The following is a 22,914-nucleotide window of genomic DNA, read 5'->3' on the forward strand; positions in this document are numbered from 1 at the left end:
ACGTAGCGTGGGCAGGCCTCCTACTAGGTGGACCGACGATCTGGTAAGGGTCGCGGGAAGAGCCTGGATGCGGGCAGCGCAGGACCGTTCATTGTGGAAAACCTTGGGAGAGGCCTTTGTCCAGCAGTGGACGTCATTTGGCTGAAACGAACGAACTGTTATATAATGAAACCGTTAAAGTAGCTTTTTCTTTTTGTTTTACTGTAAAACTACAACTATAAATGAAGTAAACAAACCCTGACACAATCAAAATTAAACACACTTTTTGGACTTACCTCATTTGATTTGAATGACCAAAATGATTTCAAAACCTTTTTTCCATCCAAATCGTGGTATCACAACAACTTATTAGTCGAAAATATTTGTTATTTCTTCATTTCGATATTTTTTCACAAATATACGACCTAAATGTCAATGTGACAGAGCCCTCAAAGTTGTGGACGCTAGTTGGCGCTGTAATCGTGCACGGAGCCAATAATAAAATTTTATCTTTAGTAAAAACTGAAGTCTTAAACAATCGTTTTTGCAGCGCTGTAGAAGTAGCATTTAGTTACAAATGATGTAATAGATGGCGCTCATCGCTGCTGTTTTATTTCGTCACTTATAAAAATACTAAAATAGGTTTGGTTTTGCAACAAATTATTATTTTTATTAATTGTCATATTTCTTGTAAAATGCAAAAAAAAAACATCTACATTCAAATAAAAATGAAAGAAACACAAATTAGCATTACAAAAGTTTGGCTATAATTTGTCTAACATTGTGGCGCCTAAAATCGACAATTTTGATTTTTTTTTTAAGATTATTAGCAATTTGTATTCCAAATATTACTAATAGTCCCATTAGCCCCTCGTGTTAAACTAAATGAGCTTGTGTTACGAGTGGGCTCACCACAATAGTCGAGCGGCGGTGGGATTCGAACCCGCGTTCCCCGGATCTCGAGTCGGCCACTCCGACCCCTTCACCGTTCGGCTATCGTGGCTATAAAAAGTTCGATTGTTTTCCTTCCAATTATGATAACCTACCCAGTGTCACTCACAATAATAATTAAGACGAATCTTAATCTAAAGACCTACATACACTGGAAAAACATAACCCTTTTTCTGGTGTAGTAGGTTATAAACTGTACTGCCCATAATAATGTTTAAGGTCCACCTTTTGTTCATAATGTTAAGAGCATTATCCGCCAGTTAACCTTTCAGCCACGCAGAGAGCTGTTAGTAGGTAAGTGCGGTGCAGAGGTGCAGTTAATGTTTTTTTTACTCATTTAATTTATTTTAAGACATGTATAGCAAATAAAAAAAATCTTAACCTAGTACCTATTAAAGTGAACCCATTGTTAATCCCCTGTTTAATTCCATTGTTAATTATTAAATTCGGCCAAAACATAAACAAAGTGAGAGCATTGCTGTCTCACTCGCACGCTCCATAGCCGGCTACGCTATGCTACTCTGCGGCGACGCATCATAATTTACCTACCTACTAGCTGGCCACGCCGAGACGCGACCGCGCGGCCCATTGGATTGGCGTCATTGAAAGTAGAAGCAGGGTGCGCGAGCGGCAGGCAGCGAATGTTACGGTAGACAGTAGGTAATTATCCTTAAGCAAGTTCTCTCCCAAATACATGTCAGTCTGCATCAAGTTGTATTTCACTTATTTAAAATCAAAATGCAGATTCATTCGTGTGCGTTACCTCAGAGATATCGTCGCTTGCCTCTCTAAGTGACGTATCTGACATTTTTTTCGAAACTGAGTTATCTACACCATCTTAATTAATTTCGCAAGACGAATCGATCTATCTAATCGCCTGAGCAAAATGTCAGTTACGTCAGTTAGAGAGGCAAGCGACGATATGGTGACGCTGATCAAGATGTGCTTATGTCATGGAAAAGGTAGAGCCTTAAATCCTGTAAATGTGCCGAGAATCTAGCATTTTTGCCCAATAAGATTTTGGAGTAATTGAAGAAAATAAGATTCCGTTGCAGTAATGCTTGAAAACGTTACTGCAGCCACATGATTTTTACCCATTAGCCTTAGCCAGATTAATTTTTTTCAATAAGTAGCTTATATTTGTGCCTTTCCATGGTCAAGCAGCGACATTTGTGCCCAACCAACCAAGCCAATCTCTTTAAATTTATTTATTTAATTAAAGAAACATACAGCTTTTATATTACATATAGGTACAGGAAAACTTTAGTTTATTCATAAGCCAAAAAAGTTTCCAATGTTAATTTGTCAATAGCGAAGACATATTTAAAAAGCCAAATCGTAAGCCTTACCATGTTTAACGTTAAGGTAGGTGTACTTACGAAGAAAAGTTTTAGTGTGAAATTAAGGACCAACTTATACTTCAGTTAATAAGGTTATTTAGCGTCTTCAATAGAAAGTGATAATATTCTATATTTGTCTGATCAATTTTTTTATGAATGTTTACCAATTTCTCTGTCAAACAAAAACCGATTTAAAAAAAATAATTTTTGTTTGAAAGAAATCAAAACCACTTTTGACTGCAAAAATCTGTCCATCATTTACATTCATTTATATAATTTTTAATATTTTTACACATAAAAGCAAATTCAGAATTTTTTTATTGTTATTCTTATTTCTACCTATTAAAGCAATGAAAAAATATTTTTTCTTTCTTTCTTTCTTTCTTAAAAATAAACTATGCGTAACCCGTGCGCAAAAATACTGTAGACGGTTGTAATCGGTTAATTACAAGGCGTAGAAAGTAAAAATTCAGTATGCATTTATTTGAATATAAAAGCACTGCAGATTGATTACCATAAAAAGCAGTTATCTTCTTAAATATTGCCTTATTTGAGGCTCGAAATAAGTAAGCCATTTTCAGTTGTAAAATGATTTATTTCATCGAAAATTAGGCATAGGTATTCAAAATTTTCTGACATCTGACACTGCAATCACAGAGCGCCCTTTTTATCCGGTTTAAGAGCTAGAAGGTATTTTCGATTTTCACAGTAACTCATCTAATTCATATGCCATGCGTTATTTTTTTTTTGGAATAATTACTATGGCACCCAATGGCACCAATCACATGCCACCTACCAACAAAAAATCGCATCTGTCCATCAAGTTTCATTCAAGTGTCATCGTCGGAGACCTGGGGGTGTACTTTGACGATGGTCTTTCATTTAGTTGTCATTACGACCATATTGTCACACGTTTTACAAGGGTCTTCAAGAACCAATCTACCCTTACATGCCTATACTACTCACTGATCAGAAGCATCTTAGATTATGGTTCTGTCATCTGGTCGCCATTCTACAATGTAGGTACACTCAGACCAAATTGAGGGAGACCAAAGAAATTTTCTGAATATTCTTTGCTTCAGATTGGGTTTGGGTCGCGAATATAAGTCATACAGGGCAAGACCGCTTCAAAATGACGTCTCTGGCCTCCAGACGTGAATGTCTTGAACTTGTCTGTCTGCATAAGATTTTGCATTCTGAACTTGATTCACCTAATCTTCTTTCCCTTCTTAATTTTAACACTCGCTACAAATCCCGAAACCCTACCAAAAAAATATTTTCGCACCAAATCTATAAAAATAATACCTCTTTTTACAACCCTATAACCAGAATGTGCAGACTTTTAATGACACTGTCACTGAACACTCTTCTTTGGTTATATTCTGTTCTAAGTTATACAAATTCAGGAGAGATATCCTGAATATAAAGTCAAGTTGTCCTTTGTAAACTTTAATAACACTTAATAACATTAAATACTAAGCATAAAATGAGTTAAACTAACACTATTTACCCTCTTTATTTCATAATTTTCAATTCATTCTGTGCACACGACATCATGTTAAGAAAGAGTTAAGAGTTGCGGTTTAGATTAATCTATGGATTATTATCTGTGCCTAAATATGACTGTAACTTGTTTTGTGAGCCTTAAATAAGTAAATAAATAAATAAAGTCGTTCGAAGAAATGGAAATCCCCAAAACGTTACCGCAGCGGCACCCGCAACCTTTCAAAACCACGGGGGGCTCAAACGTCGCTGCTTGACCATGGAAAGGCACAAATACAAGCCACCTATTGAAACACCTTAAATCTGGCCAAAGCTAATAGGCAATAATCATGTCGCTGCTGCAGTAACGTTTTCAAGCATCACCGCAGCGGAATCCCATTTTCACCAATTAAGTACTCCGCAACCTTACCGGGTACAAATGGTAGACTCTCGACACATTTACAGGATACAAGGCACCAACACCTCCACATAAGCACATCCCGACCAGCGTCACCATGTCGCTGATGTAACGCACACGATTACTTTATGAATTATTAATCTTATCTACCTACTTATTTAAAAAGACCAGTGTCGCGCGCTAAATGAAAAGAAGCTTGGTAGGCAGGTACCCATCCATTGGGGCTACTCCCGATCCCAGTAACGTCAATATACTTAGTAGGTATGCATGCCAGCCATTCACGCAGCACGTGTAAGTGAATCGAAAATGATGCTATAGTCCGGTCGCCGAGCCCGTACGACGGGGACGGGCCGTCACAGTGAGTGAGCGAGCGCGACAGCAATACAATTACGCGCGAGTGATAAGGATGGGTAGCATGGTGTCATTGGACGAAATTCTACGTGTTCGGCGACGATAAATAGAGAGAGAGAAGGAATAAAACATCAGTAAAATAATAATTAAATAAGTAAATAATATTTTGCCACCTAGGTATATTTTGTGCCAGCACGGTATTATTACTCGTAAATAAATAGGTATATAGGTAGGTGCTATTATTATCGCGAGTGACGCGCAAACGAATGCAACAAAAAACCTAAACCTAAATCACAGACAATCCTAAATCTTAAACCTGTATGTGCAAGTCGATTAAAATGTAGGCATATTTTTGAATAAACTACGATACGAGTACGAAAAACTAAAACTAGATTTTGTATTTTTTACGAACAGTTCATTTGATATTTATTTGACTGCTCCAGAAGGAGGGTTATGTTTTTTTTACATAATAATTATTTCTGAATATTTTTATGGAAAAAATAAGTTTTTTATTGATATCTACCTTTATTACTGCATGTTTCGATATTGTCCTGTTTTATATACCTAATAAAATAAAACAAATTAGAGTTTTATGATGATAATTTGTAGCGGGATACGAACCCACGGTTCTGGATATTGAGCGTCGGCTGTGATCATTGTGCTACTTGGACATTATTATACCGTGACGAAATTTTCAATAGCGTCTCTAATCTGTTTTTTGCTTAGTTACATGTCTTCATAAACAAAGCAGTAAACTTATTGGCTTTAGCGCCATCTTTTGACATAGCACGCCAAATAAATACTCCGCTCAAGTTGCTAGAATAGAAAGCATTAGCGGGTCGCAAACCGCGGGACGGTCAAGTCCGCTGCGGCACACTAGCGCGATCTGTTATCACCACTAGGAAACCAAGCGGGCCCGAGCAGTTTCAAGACTTAGGTCGGCCACATTTCGACTAAGGGATGATGCATCTGTACTAGTATTATATTATCTGTTATTACCGTGGTAGATGTAGCGACCCGTTGATGCATAGTTGTCAATATCTAGACAATAGATACTTCGACGTTCGATAGCAAGTATGACACCCCTACCTGCTACCTTTTGCAGGATTAGGGGATCAAATAATTATGGCGTTAAAAATAACCATTAAAACACCTTGAAATCAACATCAATAATACTTGCTACCAAAACCTGGCCGTTTTCTGAGGATCTGTCAAAAATTTTTGAAATTCTCCATCCAAACGTTATCCTGACATTAGTTTGACATCAGAAATAATAGGCAGCCAAAATTCCAAGTCATCCTGTCCTTCTAAAATATCCCACAAATTACTGTATTCTGCAGCCAAGAACTAACACCGTTCAGATTCTTGCAAGAAATGTAAGTAGCTTTTTTTACCACAACGGGGTAAAGTTGGATTCTCAACTGCTGGAAAGTGATGTTTCAGGCCGACGGTGGATGCGAGCTACTCCCGAATCTTCAAACACAGAACTGCCTATTATTCTAACTGCCCATTAAAGTTTGATAATAGCAAAACGCCACGCCTCCCCCCCCCCCCCCCCCTTCCCTCGAGTTGCTTCAGGGCGATGGTCCCGGACCCCCCCTCCCTGAAAAATAACCCTAGATACGCCAAGGGCCCCATGCACAGAATTTGCCACGGGCCTCGGATGGTATAGTTACGCCTAAGTTGTAAGTTGTTTTTTTTTACTTGCAGGCCCCTTCCCCATTGCGAAGAATGGCAGGCCTGTTATAGGCCTGATTTAAGTCATTCCTGTTTGAGGATGCTTAAAATGACGGTAAATAACTTGTTTATAAACAACTATAACGGATTTTCCAAATGTTTCCATCTCTCTTATGCAAAACGAGATGCCAGCATGAGCGACAGAGACAGATATAAGCACGAAACTATGAAACCTGGGGTCCTAGACGAATGGCCCATTTTGATCGCTCTGAAAATCGAATCCTTTCACGGGGCGAAGTAACCGCATACAAAAAAAATGCCGGAGTGACGGCTTTTCGAGATTGCAAGTATTAAAACTGTCACGTTTCACCACATGTCTAGGGAGGATGTATTAGTAAATAGGTATATTTTGGCATATCCTGGCGACATAGAAGCTTCATAATGAAGTTTATTGCAAGTCTAGGTGCACTAGCTCAGTCAGTGCCCGAGGTATGGGAGCGGCACGGGAGGACATGGATGACATTGATATACTATGACGTGACAGAGCATACAGGGTGGAAACGATAAGTGATCTCACTCGATTATTTCTAAACTATACAAGATATTGATAAACTGGTTACTGATCCTGAAAGTGCTTCACAAGATCTATCCAACGGTACCAATAATAGGTTACAAAATAAACTGGATCTATCCGAAAATTCAATGTTTCCAGCTTCCATACATTTAGTAAAACCTCTTAATATTTAAAACTATACACGATATCCAAAAACTGATTACTGATCCTGAAAGTGCTTCACGAGCTCTATCCAATAGTAACTAAGTTACAAAATAAACTGGATCTATCCGAAAATTCAATGTTTCCAACTTCCATACTGCCACAGTCGTGGTGACACTCATGTCTTGATAATATTATGGCAAGTAAAGCCTAGAATCAATGTTTTCCATGAATAATTTTAAATAAGAATGCAATTTACGAGTTCATTTTAAGTGTATAATATTTAGTAAAAAAAATAACACTTTTAATATTGTGTGGCTGGCATACATTTAGTATGGAGCCTGAAAACATTGAATTTTCGGATAGATCCAGTTAATTCTGTAACTACTTATTTACTGATACCGTTAGAAAGAGCTCGTGAAGCACTTTCAGGATGAGTAACCAGTTTTTCGATATCTTGTGTAGTTTAGAAATAATCGAGTGAGATCACTTATCGTTTCCACCCTGTATACATCCGAAGTAGACCTAAAGTCTAGCTGATGTTTGACGTTACATGAGTGAAGGACCTATATCTTGTATTCCAGCACATCCCCATTGACCACAACTGAGTGATCATGGAGGGTGGCGAAGGTATGGTGGCCGTGGTCCGCGGGCTCCGCGACTCGGGGCTGGCCGTCACGCTGCTGGATGGAAGCAGGCAGTATACCCTGATGCCTAACGCTGGTAACTGCCATTACAATTTACAAAGCATATTCTTAACATCGTTTTAAAAGTAGTAGTACATTAAACCCAGTAGTACATTAAATAACCGACAAACCTGACAATAAAATTATCTTGTTTGGAGGGCGTGGGATCCTATTCTAACATTCAAGAATTTTTATCTGGTTACAATAAATAAATAAATAAATATCCTTAGACATTTTACACTACGCTTCTAGTCCCAAACTAAGCAAAGCTTGTACTATGGGTACTAGACAACGGATATAAACATACTTAAATACTTTTTTTTTGTAAATACATACTTATTATACATAGAAAACACCCAGTCCAGTACAAACAAATATGTTCATGCACACAAATGTTTGTATTGTGCGGGAATCGAACCCGCTACCTCCGGAATAGTAGTCCGTTTCGAACCACTACACCAAACGGCCGACTGTATAGTTACAAGCTTTGCTTTGTTGGGTATGTTTATCATCATTCATTATCATCAAGGCATTTAGCCTCCACTGCAGGCGTACGACACGACCCTCTCTAATTTGCCATCGAAAAATGGAGGATTTGGTCTGCACTGAAAAGATGTCCGAGTTTCTTGCGCTGCTTCTTTTCAGCATTGGCCTATTTAGTGTCCCAAAGCGGTGGTTAAATTAATATTGGGATGAGAAAAAGCGACAAATTGGGAAAGTCTGATGTTCACATAGTTATCGCTTCGTCTTTATTACATTGTTTATATTTATTTCCTTCCCTTCCCTCAGCGAAGCCTCCGTCCCCTCCAAATGTGCGAATTGCGCACACATGCGCGCGCGCACAGACTCAGGTGATGGCGAGGAGTGACTCTGCTGCGCAGGCCACGGACGGAAGATACGCTAGCATGTATAAGGTAAACATTACTCTGGATTTAGCGAGTTCCATGGTAAAACAGGGCACCGTTCGTGCCAGATTAAGAAAGAAAGAAACATGAAGACAGGAAACAAACAAATAGGCGCACAAAAACACAATCACAAGAAAACGTAAAGAAAGAAGTGTCCTTAACCGCCTTTGTGGTCTAGTGGTAAGACCACCTGCTTCAGACGCAGAGGTCCCGGGCTCGATTCCCAGCGGGGGCAGATTTTTATGTTCGGTTTGGTTGGTGGTAGGGCTTGTTCCAAGTCCACCTGGCTAGCTACCACCATCTTACCTAAGTCTGTCGCCATAACAACAATGTTAACAGCATTGTTGTGTTCCGGCAGTTAGAGGTAAGATAGCCAGTTCCTCCGTGGTTGAGGATTACGGGTGAAACTCGCTTCCACCTTCGGCCTGATCGTCACTTACCATCAGGTGAGATACAGGCCAAGCGCTTCCTCGTTGTGTATAAAAAAAAACCTCATCGTACTTTCGTTGCTCACATTGCATACTCAGCGTAATAATAATGACCCACTGATGGAAGATTTTTTTGTAGATGGCCCACTGCAGAGTGACTCCAACCTCTCCACCGGTGCAGCTTACGGAGTTCCCACCGCAAAGAGCTGAACTCTGTCCAGGTAAGCGCGTTCAAAGAAGAAAAACGAAATATGAGTCGTTTTGAAAATTACTTTGTTCTAAGGAGGCTTGTTCTGGTCAGATGTTTAGCAATTTAAATGAATCAGGGTGTGCTCAAGAGCCTGTAAGCATAAGGACTGACTTGTAACATTTATACATTTATTTATATTTATTTCAGGACATGGCAACTTCGAAGTGGGTGGATGTGGTAGCGGCGAGAACTACACGCCCTGCAGGTCGAATGGATCCTTCCGCGGTGGGATGTCGTGGCCTGACAGAGGTAACACATCTCTTGCTTTATTAACCGATGAGTATAGCTGTTAGTTAGTTTTTTTGTCCATAGCAATAACAGATGAGATGCTTGGGGAGTATTTCTTCCATGACTCTAGCAGGTTAGATTTCTGTATCTCGCAGAAAATAATGCAACTTTTTTACAAAAAGGATCTGACATTATGTTCTATAGAGAGAGGTTTAGAATAAGATAGCCTTTCGAACTAAGCGTCACAGACGCAGCGTCTTTAGCTTTGGTCTAAAACAGGGTTTCCCAATTTTTTTTGCCAAGGAACCCTAATTGATTATACTTTTCCTAGCGGAACCCCCGTACTACTCCGCCCGCACGCCCTGCTCCTCCCTTGTGCGTAAACAAGTCGGTGCGAGCGAACAACGTCGGTCACGAAACGAGGGATAATATTTTTTACGGAACCCTTGCGGCCTTTCCACGGAACTCCAGGGTTCCGCGGACCACCTTTCGGGAACCGCTGGTCTAAAAGGTAACCTTTCGAAGCGAGTTAGTGACGCGGCGTTGGTGGCACAAGACCAAAGTTATAGACGCTGCGTCTGTGACGCTTAGTTTGAAAGGCTACCTTTAGGATTTGGCCAACTACCGTATCAAAAGTCACCTTGGATCCAAACGGCACGATTTGTTAGCTACCTCACAATTCCTCCAATCATTAGTCGGTTTCGAGACAAGCCCTGGCGCGGTCTTGATGTACGCTGAGCGGGTGCCTTTTTGTCAGAGGGGCACAAGCAGCTATCTGTCCATTTGTGTATCTCTTTCATTATGTACCTATGTTTTCCTGCTTGTATGTCTTTTTTTCAAATAAAAAACTATTCTATTCAATTCTTTATTCCAGGTTCAGTATGCTCCCCTCGTCCGTCCCGAGAGCCCGACGCCTTCGCCAACTCTCTCCGGAAATACCCGAACGTGTCCATGGAGCGGTCCACGGAGATGGTGGAGAGGCTGATCACTTATACTCAGGCTAAGAATGGTGAGTGGGGATTCAGTATCTAATCTTGGATCGTCGGCATTTCAGCAATCTTTCAAGAAGAGAACGTACTCATAAATCAAAGGCCGGCAACACACCTGTAACCTCCCCAGGGCTGGCGGGTGTCTATATCCAGCGGTAAGCATTTACCATCACGTGATTACCATCATAAAGATGTTCCTTGCTGAACTTAGGCCTGCCCCAAAGATTGGTTATGTATCTTCTTAAGAGAAGACAATAACCACGATCTTTTTGAGTATATTTGGTCAGGGAACTCAAGTATTCTGCCATTGCTACTTCTGACAATTTAAAATTTGCTCTCTAACTCGTCTTGCCAGTGCTACAGCGTGGGGAGTTACAAATTCTTCATTTGTCTTTGATAATGATAAGTTTAGAAAGGGCTGTGCTCCTGCAGTAGAGACTAAATGATTAATTTGCTCTAGGCAAAAGTTTTTTTTTTAATTTTTAATTGTGAAAAACTTGAAATGAAGTTTTATGATCGAAGACCTTTAGGTATAGACACACAGATAACGACTATCGTGGTACAGGACAGGTATATCTAACCAACGTAGCAAAAGGTAAAAACCAGTCGGTAAAAACCAGTCTGTAAAAACCACTATCACTTTTCAGTCTCCAAAAGCTACCAAGCTCGTTACGGATCCCCTTCTCGACACGGCACCGAATCTAACACCTCCAACCAGATTTCTCCCGACCGGAGTACATCCAGGAACACTGTTCCAAGAACTGGCAGCTACAGGAACACTTACGAGCCTGAAGTGAACTGCAGACCGAAGCCAAGGCTGGAAGAATCGCCTACCAGAGATGTAAGAGCTGATTGTGACTGTGCCGAGTATAGGAGGCAAGTGATGAGGGCTGACAGCAAGTATCTGAAGGAAGTAGCGAGGAAAGTTAAGGATAACTTAAGGATGTCTTCTTATGTACGTGTTTGAAGTTCTTTTGGCTATAGACTAAGAGCTAGTGAACGCCAGACCTACGTCATTTTATAAAAGCTGAATGTTTGTCAGCGTATGCTCCCAATATAGGTTAGAATGCTGGTAAATCATGAAATTTGGGTCATCATGGCTTTGGCAGCTATCCTAAAAAAACTGGCTGGCAAGGAGTAGGAACTGTCAAAACTGTCTGGCTGATGTGGAAACAACTTCTAATCATTGCCCAAATATTATGCATAAAAATCTGATTTTTTGGTATGACCTATATTGGGAGCATATTATGCTGACAAACTTTCAGCTTTTATAAAATGACGTAGGTCTGGCGTTCACTAGCTCTTAGTCTACTGTAAATACTGAATGATTGAATTATGATATTTGCTAGGTTAACATTTCTTTCCACTGGAACGGGCTAAGGTTTACCATACGTCTAGCTGCCTATACGTCTAGCACTTCTGAGTCAGTGCTCGAGGTATGGGAGCGGCGCGGGAGGGTGTTTTTGTGACGTCAAACGTCAGTGAGACTTCAGATCTCTTTCAGATTTGTGCTTTCTGTCAGGTCATAATAATATGTCAACGTCACCCCTCCTGTACCGTTCCCCTACCTCAGACGATGACTCAGTTAAGCAATAGACTTATAGTCATTAATGTTGCAGTCAAATAAGTATTAATAAATGGCAAACAGTTTTTCACCCATAAAATATAGATATTGCTCTAGCACCTCTAAGTGTCGTAGAAAAATGTAGAGAAATGTGTCTTGGGACATTTCATTATCATCATCATCATCATCTCAGCCACAGGACGTCCACTGCTGAACATAGGCCTCCCCCAATGCATTCCATGTTACCCGGTTGCTAGCGGCCTGCGTCCAGCGCTTTCCTGCTACCTTTATGATGTCGTCGGTCCACCTTTTGGGTGGACGTCCCACGCTGCGGCCTCCACTCCAGAATCTTGCTGGCCCATCGGCCGTCAGTTCTGGGACATTTGCTACTAAAGAATACGTTTCTTGACTGTGTTAAAAAAAGTGTTTTCTTACAGCCTTATAGCCAGCCGGTCGTCAGCCCCGTGATAAGAGAGAGGTGCGAGCAAAATTATAATTTCTCCCAAACACCGTCGCTTTTGACTGTAAGTATTTATATTTTGTGAGGTGATCAAATAAGTATAGGAAAATTGACAATTACTTTTTTTTGCAGGCTACCAATTCTGTGAACATGGAAGTTCAAGGTAAATCAGTTTTCAGTTAATATTTATTATAATAGACAAGAAATATGTGTAAGGATGGAACGCTTCTTTTTCTCTATTTCATTCGGCCTTGTTCTAAATTCTCAACTGTTGTCAACTGTCAGCGTAACTGATTTACTTTTTTTTTTTTACCACAGCGGCCGCTGAAATGGTTTCCAAAGAAGTGGCAACAGTGCCAAGGACTGACCCAGTGAAAAGAACTGTGAGTGGCTTTATTGTGGTTTTAAAATCATCATCAGATCAATAGTCTCCGCTGCAGAAGTACGACCCTCTCTAATTTTATTTACCAGAGGCAAATGGAGGATTTGGCCTGCACTCAACAAGTTTTCTTATTTGAGATAAATGCGTATTCTAGATATTTTTTACGGTTAAAACAACAAAAAGAAATCTCTTCAGAATCTAAATTGTTCTAGGTAGCTGTTCCCCTATCACCGGCCTCATCCAGCGACGACACGAAGCCCGAAGGTGACGTATTAGAACACGCGAATTTGAACTCTCATCCACGGACTTACAAGTCTGTCGAGACTGCTAGCATGCCAGTGGACCTATCCATCCAGACCACCTCCAGTTCCGTCGATGTAGCCAAACCGATCCGCAACTGTCGCTGCTTTGTCATTCAAAGGAAGACCAAATCCAATGAAAATCTCCGCAAGGGTTTTGGAGATGAGATCTTCGAACTGCTAGATAAGGTTTCAGTCTGTCCCAATGCAGACCCACAAGCAAGCGACTTGAGACGAGAAGTGCTTAAACAAATGAGCGCAAAGCTTCAAGAAATGACTGAACATTTAGATTTCAATGAAGGCCCTCATAATAAGAAGGATGATATTAGCAAACTGTTGAAATACGTCCCAGTTTGGGTTCCCTGTGGAGATGTCCAGGCTTACAGAGAGGCCATTTCTGATGAAATTATAAGCCGAATGAATCGATATAAATCTTATGATGTTTATAGAACTGAAACTAATTTACAAATGTCAAATGACGGTAGAAACCTTGATGATGTGATCTTGAACTGGATTAGAAATATACCCTTTAAAACAGTAGATATTTTTGGGAAACCAATAGATAAGAGTAATATTATGGAAATATTAATTAACAGAATTAAACGTCTAATCCGAAACAGATCTGGAAGTGATAATAATTCGCTAAAATCAGAAATAATTAACATTATTTCCAAATTGCCAATAGCTGTTGATGAATACAAGAAATCTGAGTATATCAATAATATAACAGATCAATTTATAAGAAGACTAAGGTTGCAAAATATTGTTAAACACGGTGATAATGCAACTGAGTCTGAATCTAATAATCGTAGAAGAAAATACGTGAATAGATTTAAGAAATATGTTCAACCAACAGAAGAAGAGATAAAGAAATGTGTTTCGGAGGATTTAAAGTATTTTTTAGAACGAACATGCTCTCACACAAATTCAGTACCTATTCAAGATGTTGAGATTGAAATAATCGATTTTCTTATCGATTCTATTGAAGCATTACGATCAGGTAGAGACAGTCTCGTTGAAAGCGAGTTGATAATGTTGTTATGTCAAGAAATTGACAACATAACATGGCAAGACGCTCGACAATTTAGTCAAAAGCTACTGCGTCTTGTTAAAAATATATTTACTTCAGATACAACTAATCAAACATGTACGAAATCTAGTCAAAATTCAAGACAATCGCAATCGTATGTTATCCTCCAAAATGCAACGAATAGTTGTCCACATTACCAATCTAATAATAACGAAACAGCGAATCTTAGCATTGGAGCAATATCCAAGGACGATTTAGACGCTAGTTTAGATTTATACATGAATCAACTGACTACACAGATAGACGAGTGGTTGGCAAGTCTGCAAACGTTAATTCCACAAGCACACGACTCTGGTTTCAGACAAGTAGTCGTCCACGATCTAGCAGGGGACATAATCGACCGGCACAAGTATTTAGAACTGAATCCTTCTTGTCGAGACTCTAACGAAGATGAATTGGAGCATTTGAAGTACCAAATTTTCAAGTGGATCAACAAACTAGCCGGAGAAGACAATATGGACACGATTGAGCATGCCCCTGAATTAATGCAAAGAATCCAAAGCATTCCTGTGCCAATGTTGACAAGGCCTCAACAAAACGTAAGCGGATCTATTAGGTGTTGTCCACCAAGTGTTACTGATTTTAATACTACAGCACCTAGAGCAGAAGCCGTTAACACAAGCCCACCAATGCCTCTAAATAACACCAAACTTAACTATAACCAGTACCAGTCACAAGTCAACCCTGACATGGGTGCATCGTGTTGCTCTAGTACTCACCTAAAACCATCTACACCATCAATGAAGCAGTTGAATGATGAATATGACGCTTTTCTGAAAAACTGGGTAAAAGAAATACCTATCCCATCATGTACAGCAGCTGAGAAAGCAACAGCTGATAAAGCACGAATGGGCATTTACAATGGAGTTTGGAAAGCTATAACGAGGTTAAAATTTGAGCCAGCAACGTTTCATAACCAATTTTATTACGAAGACGCTTTAGATGATGAATTAGAGGAGTTGTTTAATGCACTTCCGAAAAGTACAGAAATAGAAACGAAGAAACATCTACTAAAAGTTCAGTTGATTGAGAGAACTACTAATACTAATGAGTTGATCAAATCTACTGCGGCTCCTGCTTCTTTTAGGCAACAGCTAGTGGAGAGCGTCTATAATAGTCTTCCACGAGGCACCTCTAATAAAGATGATCCAAAGCAACCTCACGAAGAACTCCAAATTATGAAATTAGTCGAAGATTTCATACTCTGCGCAAATTTTAAGGAACTCGACAAAGCTAAAGCAAATGTTTACCGTAAAAAGTTGATACAAGAAGCTCAGACTCTAGTAGACAATGTGAAGAAAATGCACGGCAAAGATTTGCAAGACATTGACACAGATCTGTATGTTACTAATATTTTTAACGCGCTACATAAAGTTCCTTTACCTAGCGAAGAGACAGTGAAAGATGAAGCTGATGAGATTATGTTGGGTGCAGAAGTTGAACAGTGGTTTTTAGATCTGCCTGTACTTCCAAACAACGATGGAAATGAACAGCTACAAAGAAAGAAATTAAAAGATGCATTGGTAAAGAAAATTCGTGAAATTGAGAATGACGTTAACATATTCGACTGCACTGGGGAGAGGGTGCTTAAACACGAGATTTCATCGTTTTTAGAAAAGGTCCCAATGCAGCAAGGAGAAAGTTTGAACGTTACTTTTATGGCCGATGAGTTTGCAAATAGATTGAAGAATAGAGCAAAACAACTGCAGTCTGGCAACGCGTCACGAAAATCAGTGGCGTTTATGGATTCTGTGGGGTACTACGAGTTTAGTCAGCACATGCCTCACTGCTCCAGTTTCTCTGAATCACCGCGAGCGCGGCCTGCTGTAGCTAACCAATCAAGTTACATGATACGCGACGGCACCAGAGTACCAGACCAGTACGGATACAATTACTTTGCAGAACGGTCTCTACCGCCTCATGTCCCGTTGCCTTCTGAGGAATATTTCACGCTTGAAGATAGTCAGGCAACGCCCAAACCACAACCACCTCAAGCGCAGCAACTACCTCAAATCCAGCAACCACTACCACAGCCAATCCAAGAGCACAATCAATACTCTCGCATCCAAAGTAACAAATCAGAGCAATGGTTGACTTTACAAGAATCTACGGGACCGCCTGTGGCTCCAAATGTGCAATGCCATGAGAGCATTAGAGAAAGATCAAATTTGAATCCTCCAGTTCAATCACCAGAGCGGCAACAAAGTCCATGTTGTAGGAGTGCAGCAGCAAGTCCTGTGCGTCAAAATACGATCCAAAGTTTAAACCGATCAGGGCAAACACCAAGACCTAGTAATGTTGGAGTAGAACAATTTTCACCCGCAGTACAACCTGTTCCTATCCCCGACATACCAGTGGGAGCTCAAACACCATGCTGTAATAGAAACCAAACGCCATCAGGCAATACCAGCAGAATTGTCAGTCCTACTCGACAGAGAATTCCTACACCAATTCAAACTAGTGTGCCGAGTCCTGGAGTGATGGGAGCTAATCAGCTACCTCAAGTATCTTGTAGGGTACCTGAGCAGATGCCTGCACACCCAGTAAGTCCTTCGAGAACTGCTGAACAACCTCAACAACCAGAAGGTAATACAGAAGCCAGTGGACAAAGAGGACCACCTGGACAAATATCAAGTTACGGAGAACCACAATGGTTTTCGACTCCCCAACAAGTTATTACTCAAGGCTCTGCTCCAAGACCTGGCAGAAAGAAGACACGCAGTTCGCAGAGGAATAGACGGAATCTAGAACGAAGACGTCTAGATTTAGAAGAAGATACGGAAGAAGGTTTTGAGTCAGAAGTGGATGAGCCGTGCCGCTGTATGGACCGAATGATGAGGTGTAGGAGACCACCAGTCTGCTTCGCTTACGATGATTATGAGATGGATCAATGCTATCCTTTGCCGTATGGGTGTCCATACTTTTATTAAATTTAGTAGTAAACGTTTGAACTGTTAGTGTCTGTTTATATTTTTAATTTACCTTGTTGAAATGTTACGTTCGAAATAAACCGATCAAAACATATTCCGACTTCTTTATTTATTTTTCCAGTAATAATTAATATCTATAATGTTATTTTTTCATTACAGCACTGCCTCTGGTAACCAATAACTTCACCGTCCAACTGTGTGGAGATGTGAGTATCATCACTTTTGTTAAACAAAAAGTACAGCAGAATTATCAAGCATAAACAATGATAGTAGATTGTTTTGTTTCAGATTCGCATGCAGTCAAGACCAGGCACCCAGCAACTAGACCAAGACCGCTCAGAACTTGCTTTGAGGAATATCAAATCTGTGCAGACGTCGTTTAGTTCAGCCGACTTGGTACCCACAGCAAAATGTTGTAACTGTAATAGAAGAATCAAATCGCAAGAAGATTTACGAATACAAGACAGGGATATACAACTACATAATGAAGTGTTAGACTGGTTGAAAGAAACTGATAATGGTGAAACTACAACTAAATGGGGCGAGAAAATGCAAAGGTTGGCTCATAAACTTGCTAGGCCAGGAGGTGAAGAGAAAATTAGACAGAAAATTCGTAAGTATCTTAGAAGAGTACCCAGCCAGTTCTCTGAATGCGATGAAGAAAGACGGGAATTTAGAGAACAATTACCTGATAGCATAATCAAGAAACTAAAGAAGATGTATCTAAAACCAGAGAGACGAAGAAGAACCTATCCGTCTCCTGTAAGAATACTCCGAATTGAAATCCCAAAAGGCTATTGTAACATGGAAGATAGTTTTAGAGGTGTAATCAAGAATTGGTTGAAAGATATACCAATTAAGAAAAGGGATTTTCTTGGTAGAACTATAAAGAAGGAAGATGTAATGGATTCCGTGGTACATCAACTAGAACCATACATTCTTAACAGACAAAATTTTGATAAAGATTATAAATGCACACTTAAAACAACTATCGTGGATATTCTGAATGAAATACCAATAGAAATTGGTGACTATGATAAAGAAACGCACTTTAATCGACTAGCTTTGGCTTTGTTAAATGATATCATACAAATGAATTGTTTTGAGTATTCCACAGGGACGTCATGTGAGCCCCATAAGAATCGTCATTGTATAAAAGAATTGAAAGACTTTGTTACTAATGAAATGGCTAACATATTGGGTAAACTTCATTTGAGTGCCAGCACTAAAAGGTTGGAATTGTTAGAAGAAGAATTGCATGATGCTCTAGTAGAAGTTATGAAGGAAAGGGATTATAATTTTAATAATGGTGTTGTGAAAGATAGTATTTATACAATATTACATAAGCTAGGTGGTCTCTCTGATTATCAAGCCAATTATTTCACTGATATTATTTTGAAGCATTTTAGAGAAACTTTCGGTGAAAAGCTTCATAGAAATGAAAATTTAGAGAACGTTGGAGTTAGCAGCTCTGTAAATGAAGTTTCACACAGGGATACCTATTCAGTTTTTCATAATATTGGTCAAATTAAATCTGAAATTTCAAATATCAAATCTACCGCTAGTAATGTAAAAGAACTAACAATTAATGGCGAAATAAAATCTAACGTAGTATTTTACAAACGTCGACTAATAGAACAAATTGAAGACTGGTTAAATGAACTGCATATAAAAATACCTTCTGAGAATAATAAGGTTAAAGCAGTGAAAGAGCTAGCAGAAGATATCACAGACAGATTCAAGTATTTAGAATTAAACCCAACGAGCAAAGGAACAGAAGAAAATGAACTCCAGTACCTGAAGTATCAAATTTTTAAGTGGATTAATAAAGTGGCGGGTGAAAATACAACGGAAACGATTGAGCATGCGAATGAACTTATGGAAAGAATTAGAAGTATAGAAACTCCAGTGATGGTAAAATTCGAAGAAAAGGAGCCTAAATTAACACTACCTGAAGCGAAGCGAACGTATCACTATGACTACTCATTGCCTGTGTTGAAACAAATTATTACAGATTGTCTTAATAGCATACCCAACGCTCTAAGTAATGTTCTAAACACGAGTGAAATAGTAGATGATTTGGCAACAAATATAAAAAGAAATATGGATGTCAACAAAAATGTCGATGAAGTTATTGACAAAGAAATAGATAGATGGATGAAGAATGTCTACAAAGGGAAAAGAAAGTGGGTTGTGAGAGACAAACTAAGACGCGCACTAAAAGATACAACTGATTTGACAAAAAGCTTTGATTCTAAGCAGCAAAAGATTCATGTTAGAAAATATGAGGATATAATCGATGAGTGGCTTGATGATTATGTAAAATCATCTGAAGATACGGTAAATTTAAAAAACGGGAGTGAAAATACTCATGATTTAGCTACAAAAGTATTTCAGATAGTAAACAAAGGGGAAAGCAGTTTAGAGCGTGGAGTTTCTTACTATTTGGAAAACATTATATTGAACTGGCTGGAGACTTGGTCAGACAAACAATATTTTCAGCATGATGAGATTCTAAAACTCATAGACAAGATATTAGATTACAATAAGCAAACAAAAGGTGAAGTATCTAAACAAGATCATGATTTCAAGAACGTGCAATCTGGTGTTGCGTCTAATTCAGTTCAAAGTTCAAAGCCACCAGAAGGACAATTTAAAAAAGAAAATGTAATACCTACACCTGATATTGCTGTATATGGCGTTACTTTACCGAGCAATTCAAAAGCAGGAAACACTTCAATTGGCAATAATAGTATAAAAGAGATAACCGATGATGATATTCAAGCTAGGCTTGATTCGTATTTGAAGCAGTTAGTTGAAATGATAGATAACTGGCTGAGTACTTTGAAGATTCCACAAATTCATGATAAAGGGTTTCGAGAGATTGTTGTTAACGATTTAGCTGGAGACATAATTGATAGACATAAATATTTAGAACTAAACCCTTTCAGCAAGGGGAATGATGAAAGTGAACTAGAGCAACTAAAATATCAAATATTTAAATGGGTTAATAAGTTGGTAGGTGAGGACAGGCATGAAACCGTGGAGCATGCTTCGGAGCTTATGAACAAAATACAAAGTATACCCGTACCAATGCTGACAAAGCAACCAGAGCCTGGTAGCAAGAATGCAAATAGAGTAACAAATAGAAATGTCAATTGTGGAGCTGCTAAAGCAAATACATCAGCGAATCGTCCTTCTAACGTCAGGTTGAGTAGTCCACTAGGCTTTACTACAGGTCCAATGGCCACCACAAACAAGCAAAATGTAGTCCAGATGCCTCTTTTAGGTCCGCAAGCGCCGATATGTAGTTTACCATGCAAATCAAACACGAGCATTAAAGATATCAGACCGAGTACTGGAACTCAGTCGACACCACATTTGGAAGGAGATGGAAATATTCCACAAGGCATGTCTTTAGATGAAGCTCACCAATATTTTGATGCCATCTTTCAAGAACGATTAAAAGAAATACCTCTTGAAACACCCAATCCTGAACAGGAAGCTTTAGCAAATCTAGCAAGAAAAGGAATCTATAATGGAATTTGGAAGACTTACTTCCAACTCAAAGGTGATCCGGATATTGAAAACGATTATTCATATTTTGCAATGGTGTTTGAAGATGAATTGGATAAAATGTTAGATTGTCTACCACAGACAAATGAGATCCAGGCATTTAGACACGTTTGGAAGCTCAAGGTTCTATCAGATGTCTTGAGTATGCTAAAATACGTGCACAGTATGACAGACACGCACTCTTTCAGGGAGTTGATCGCAAATAAATTGGATAGGCAATATGTGAGAGCACACAATTTAAAAGGCTCTAACTTACTTCAACATAACTTCGTGATAAGCACAGCAGAAAATTACATTCTTTACTCAAAATATAAAGAAGAGGATCCAGTGAAAGCAAACATTTACAAACAGCGTCTCATGAAAAAAATTGAAGAATTAGCTGAAAGTGTAAAAAGCCAAACCAATGTTGACTTTAAATATTTAAATCATGCGCAGTTATGTCAAATAGCTTTTCAGTTATTAGAAGCTGTACCAATACCCAAAGACGAAAACCTTACAAATGAAGTTGAGGAAATCTTAATAGGTGAAGAAATAGAGCAGTGGTATAATGGTTTGCCTGTCAAGCCTGTATTGAATGAGTCAGATAAGGCTTTACGTAAACGTATGAGAGAATTACTAGCAAGAAAACTGTACGATATAGAAAAGCGTATCGATTTAGATGAATCCGCAGAGCAAAACATGAAACATGAAGTCTCAAAATTCTTGCAAGAAAAAGCAGAACTGCAACAAAATGCAGATTTGGAAATTAACTTTATGGTTGAAGAACTCACGAATCGATTGAAAAATAGACGACAACAGACTATGATTGGATACGAATCGTTCGAAAAGGAGAAGCCCGTGGCTTCTACTTTTGTTCAAACGGACCCAGGGGAAGTTTTAGCTCCGTTAGTTGATGTTGGGGTTAACGCTGAAGGAGCAAGTCCATACGATCTTCAAGAAGTAGATGCCTTTCAAGGTACATTGTCTAATCAGCCTCAAAGCATGCTGTGTGCCAATCAAATAGCAGATTCGAGTAACCGAGCTTCTTATCAACAGCCAATGGGACAGATGCAAGCACCGTGTAATCGAAATCAAAGTAAGCAAAGTTCTCTTCAGCAGTCAGCAATTCAGGCACCACCCTGTTGTCAATTCCAAGGGAATTCAGGCGCCAACCAAACTAATCAAAATCATTTCTATCAGTCTATGGGACATCCACCTCTTCCATGTCCTCAAGAACAAGATTATCCAGGAGCGGGTGTAAATACCGGTTTCTTTCGTCAATCAATGGCTCCAACTTCAGGAGCATATCCTCAAGGCCAAGGTGTGTTCGGCACCAGTCAAGGGGCCGGTTCTTATCAACAGCAAGAGCAGTTGCCACCATGCTGTCAAGATTTAGGCACAAGACAAGGAACAGGACCTGTTGGCTTTGGCCCTATCGAAAGGCCAATTGGCGCTCAAAGTAGTTACGACCCTCGATCGGGTTACACTTCAGATAGGAGCCAAATTATGCCTGCAAACCAGGCTGATGGTTCTGGGCGGATATATCAAGATAATCTACCTCCAGACTATATGCAGATGTGTAATCAAGGAAATATTGGAGCACCAGGTCAAACTGTTTCGGGTGTCCCACCGAGCACAGATTTCTTGACGACCCAAGACCCTACGCCTACAGCAAGGGTTGCTAGTGCTGTACCAGACCAAGAACCAATAGATGAAGAGACTGACGGTGAAGAAGAGATTTATAAATGTCATTGCATGGAACGCATTTGGAAGTGCAAGAAGCACCGTGTTTACGAGGATATGGGCAGGCGTCCACGGTGCTATCCTATGCCAATGCCTTGCAGATATTTCTATTAAAATAGCTGTGTTTTATTAATTTTGTGTGTAATGTTTTGTGTATTTGTAAATCACAATGTATTGTCTGTATTGTTTTACTGTTGTTAAATTGATTTTGTGAAGTGTTTTTACTGTTTTTGAATAAATGGATGTTTTGAAATTGACATGTTTTTATTTCATAGTTACCTTATACTATTTTTAGTGCCAAGAAGACTTAGGTTGAGTTGCACTAACTTTAACCGTAACTATAACGATAACCAGTGCGTTTTGTTTGACAGATTTTTGAAGTTTTTTAAAGTTAAAGTAAGATGTTGCAACCCAGCCTAAGGTTCTTCTACCGCTCCCTGATAGTGTCAGATATTTTTGTGACGTTTATCTAAGTTTTCCTAAACAGAATAA

General features: G+C 39.3%; 1 protein-coding gene across 1 annotated transcript; it reads left to right on the top strand.

The window, feature by feature from the left end:
• Nucleotides 1-5,763: 5,763 nt before the first annotated feature.
• On the top strand, nucleotides 5,764-22,657 carry LOC135084776 (uncharacterized). Its single transcript, XM_063979515.1, has 14 exons — nucleotides 5,764-5,897; nucleotides 6,232-6,313; nucleotides 7,498-7,636; nucleotides 8,389-8,513; nucleotides 9,072-9,153; nucleotides 9,330-9,431; nucleotides 10,285-10,419; nucleotides 11,047-11,354; nucleotides 12,401-12,487; nucleotides 12,556-12,586; nucleotides 12,742-12,806; nucleotides 13,018-13,069; nucleotides 17,284-17,330; nucleotides 17,413-22,657. Exons 3-14 carry the CDS (start codon nucleotides 7,528-7,530, stop codon nucleotides 22,534-22,536), a joined length of 6,267 nt encoding a protein of 2,088 aa, XP_063835585.1. The 5' UTR covers nucleotides 5,764-5,897; nucleotides 6,232-6,313; nucleotides 7,498-7,527; the 3' UTR covers nucleotides 22,537-22,657.
• Nucleotides 22,658-22,914: the final 257 nt, after the last annotated feature.

The sequence above is a fragment of the Ostrinia nubilalis genome, chromosome 27 (genome assembly GCF_963855985.1).
Source record: "Ostrinia nubilalis chromosome 27, ilOstNubi1.1, whole genome shotgun sequence".
NCBI classification, from domain to species: domain Eukaryota; kingdom Metazoa; phylum Arthropoda; class Insecta; order Lepidoptera; family Crambidae; genus Ostrinia; species Ostrinia nubilalis.

What these genes read in the sequence shown, in the direction of transcription:
- LOC135084776 (XM_063979515.1), top strand. Translation starts at nt 7,528, where the DNA reads ATGGAGGGTGGCGAAGGTATGGTGGCCGTGGTCCGCGGGCTCCGCGAC. An exon ending in AAGAGCTGAACTCTGTCCAG is followed by an intron (nt 9,154 to 9,329) that starts GTAAGCGCGTTC and finishes TATTTATTTCAG; the next exon opens with GACATGGCAACTTCGAAGTG. An exon ending in GATGTCGTGGCCTGACAGAG is followed by an intron (nt 9,432 to 10,284) that starts GTAACACATCTC and finishes TCTTTATTCCAG; the next exon opens with GTTCAGTATGCTCCCCTCGT.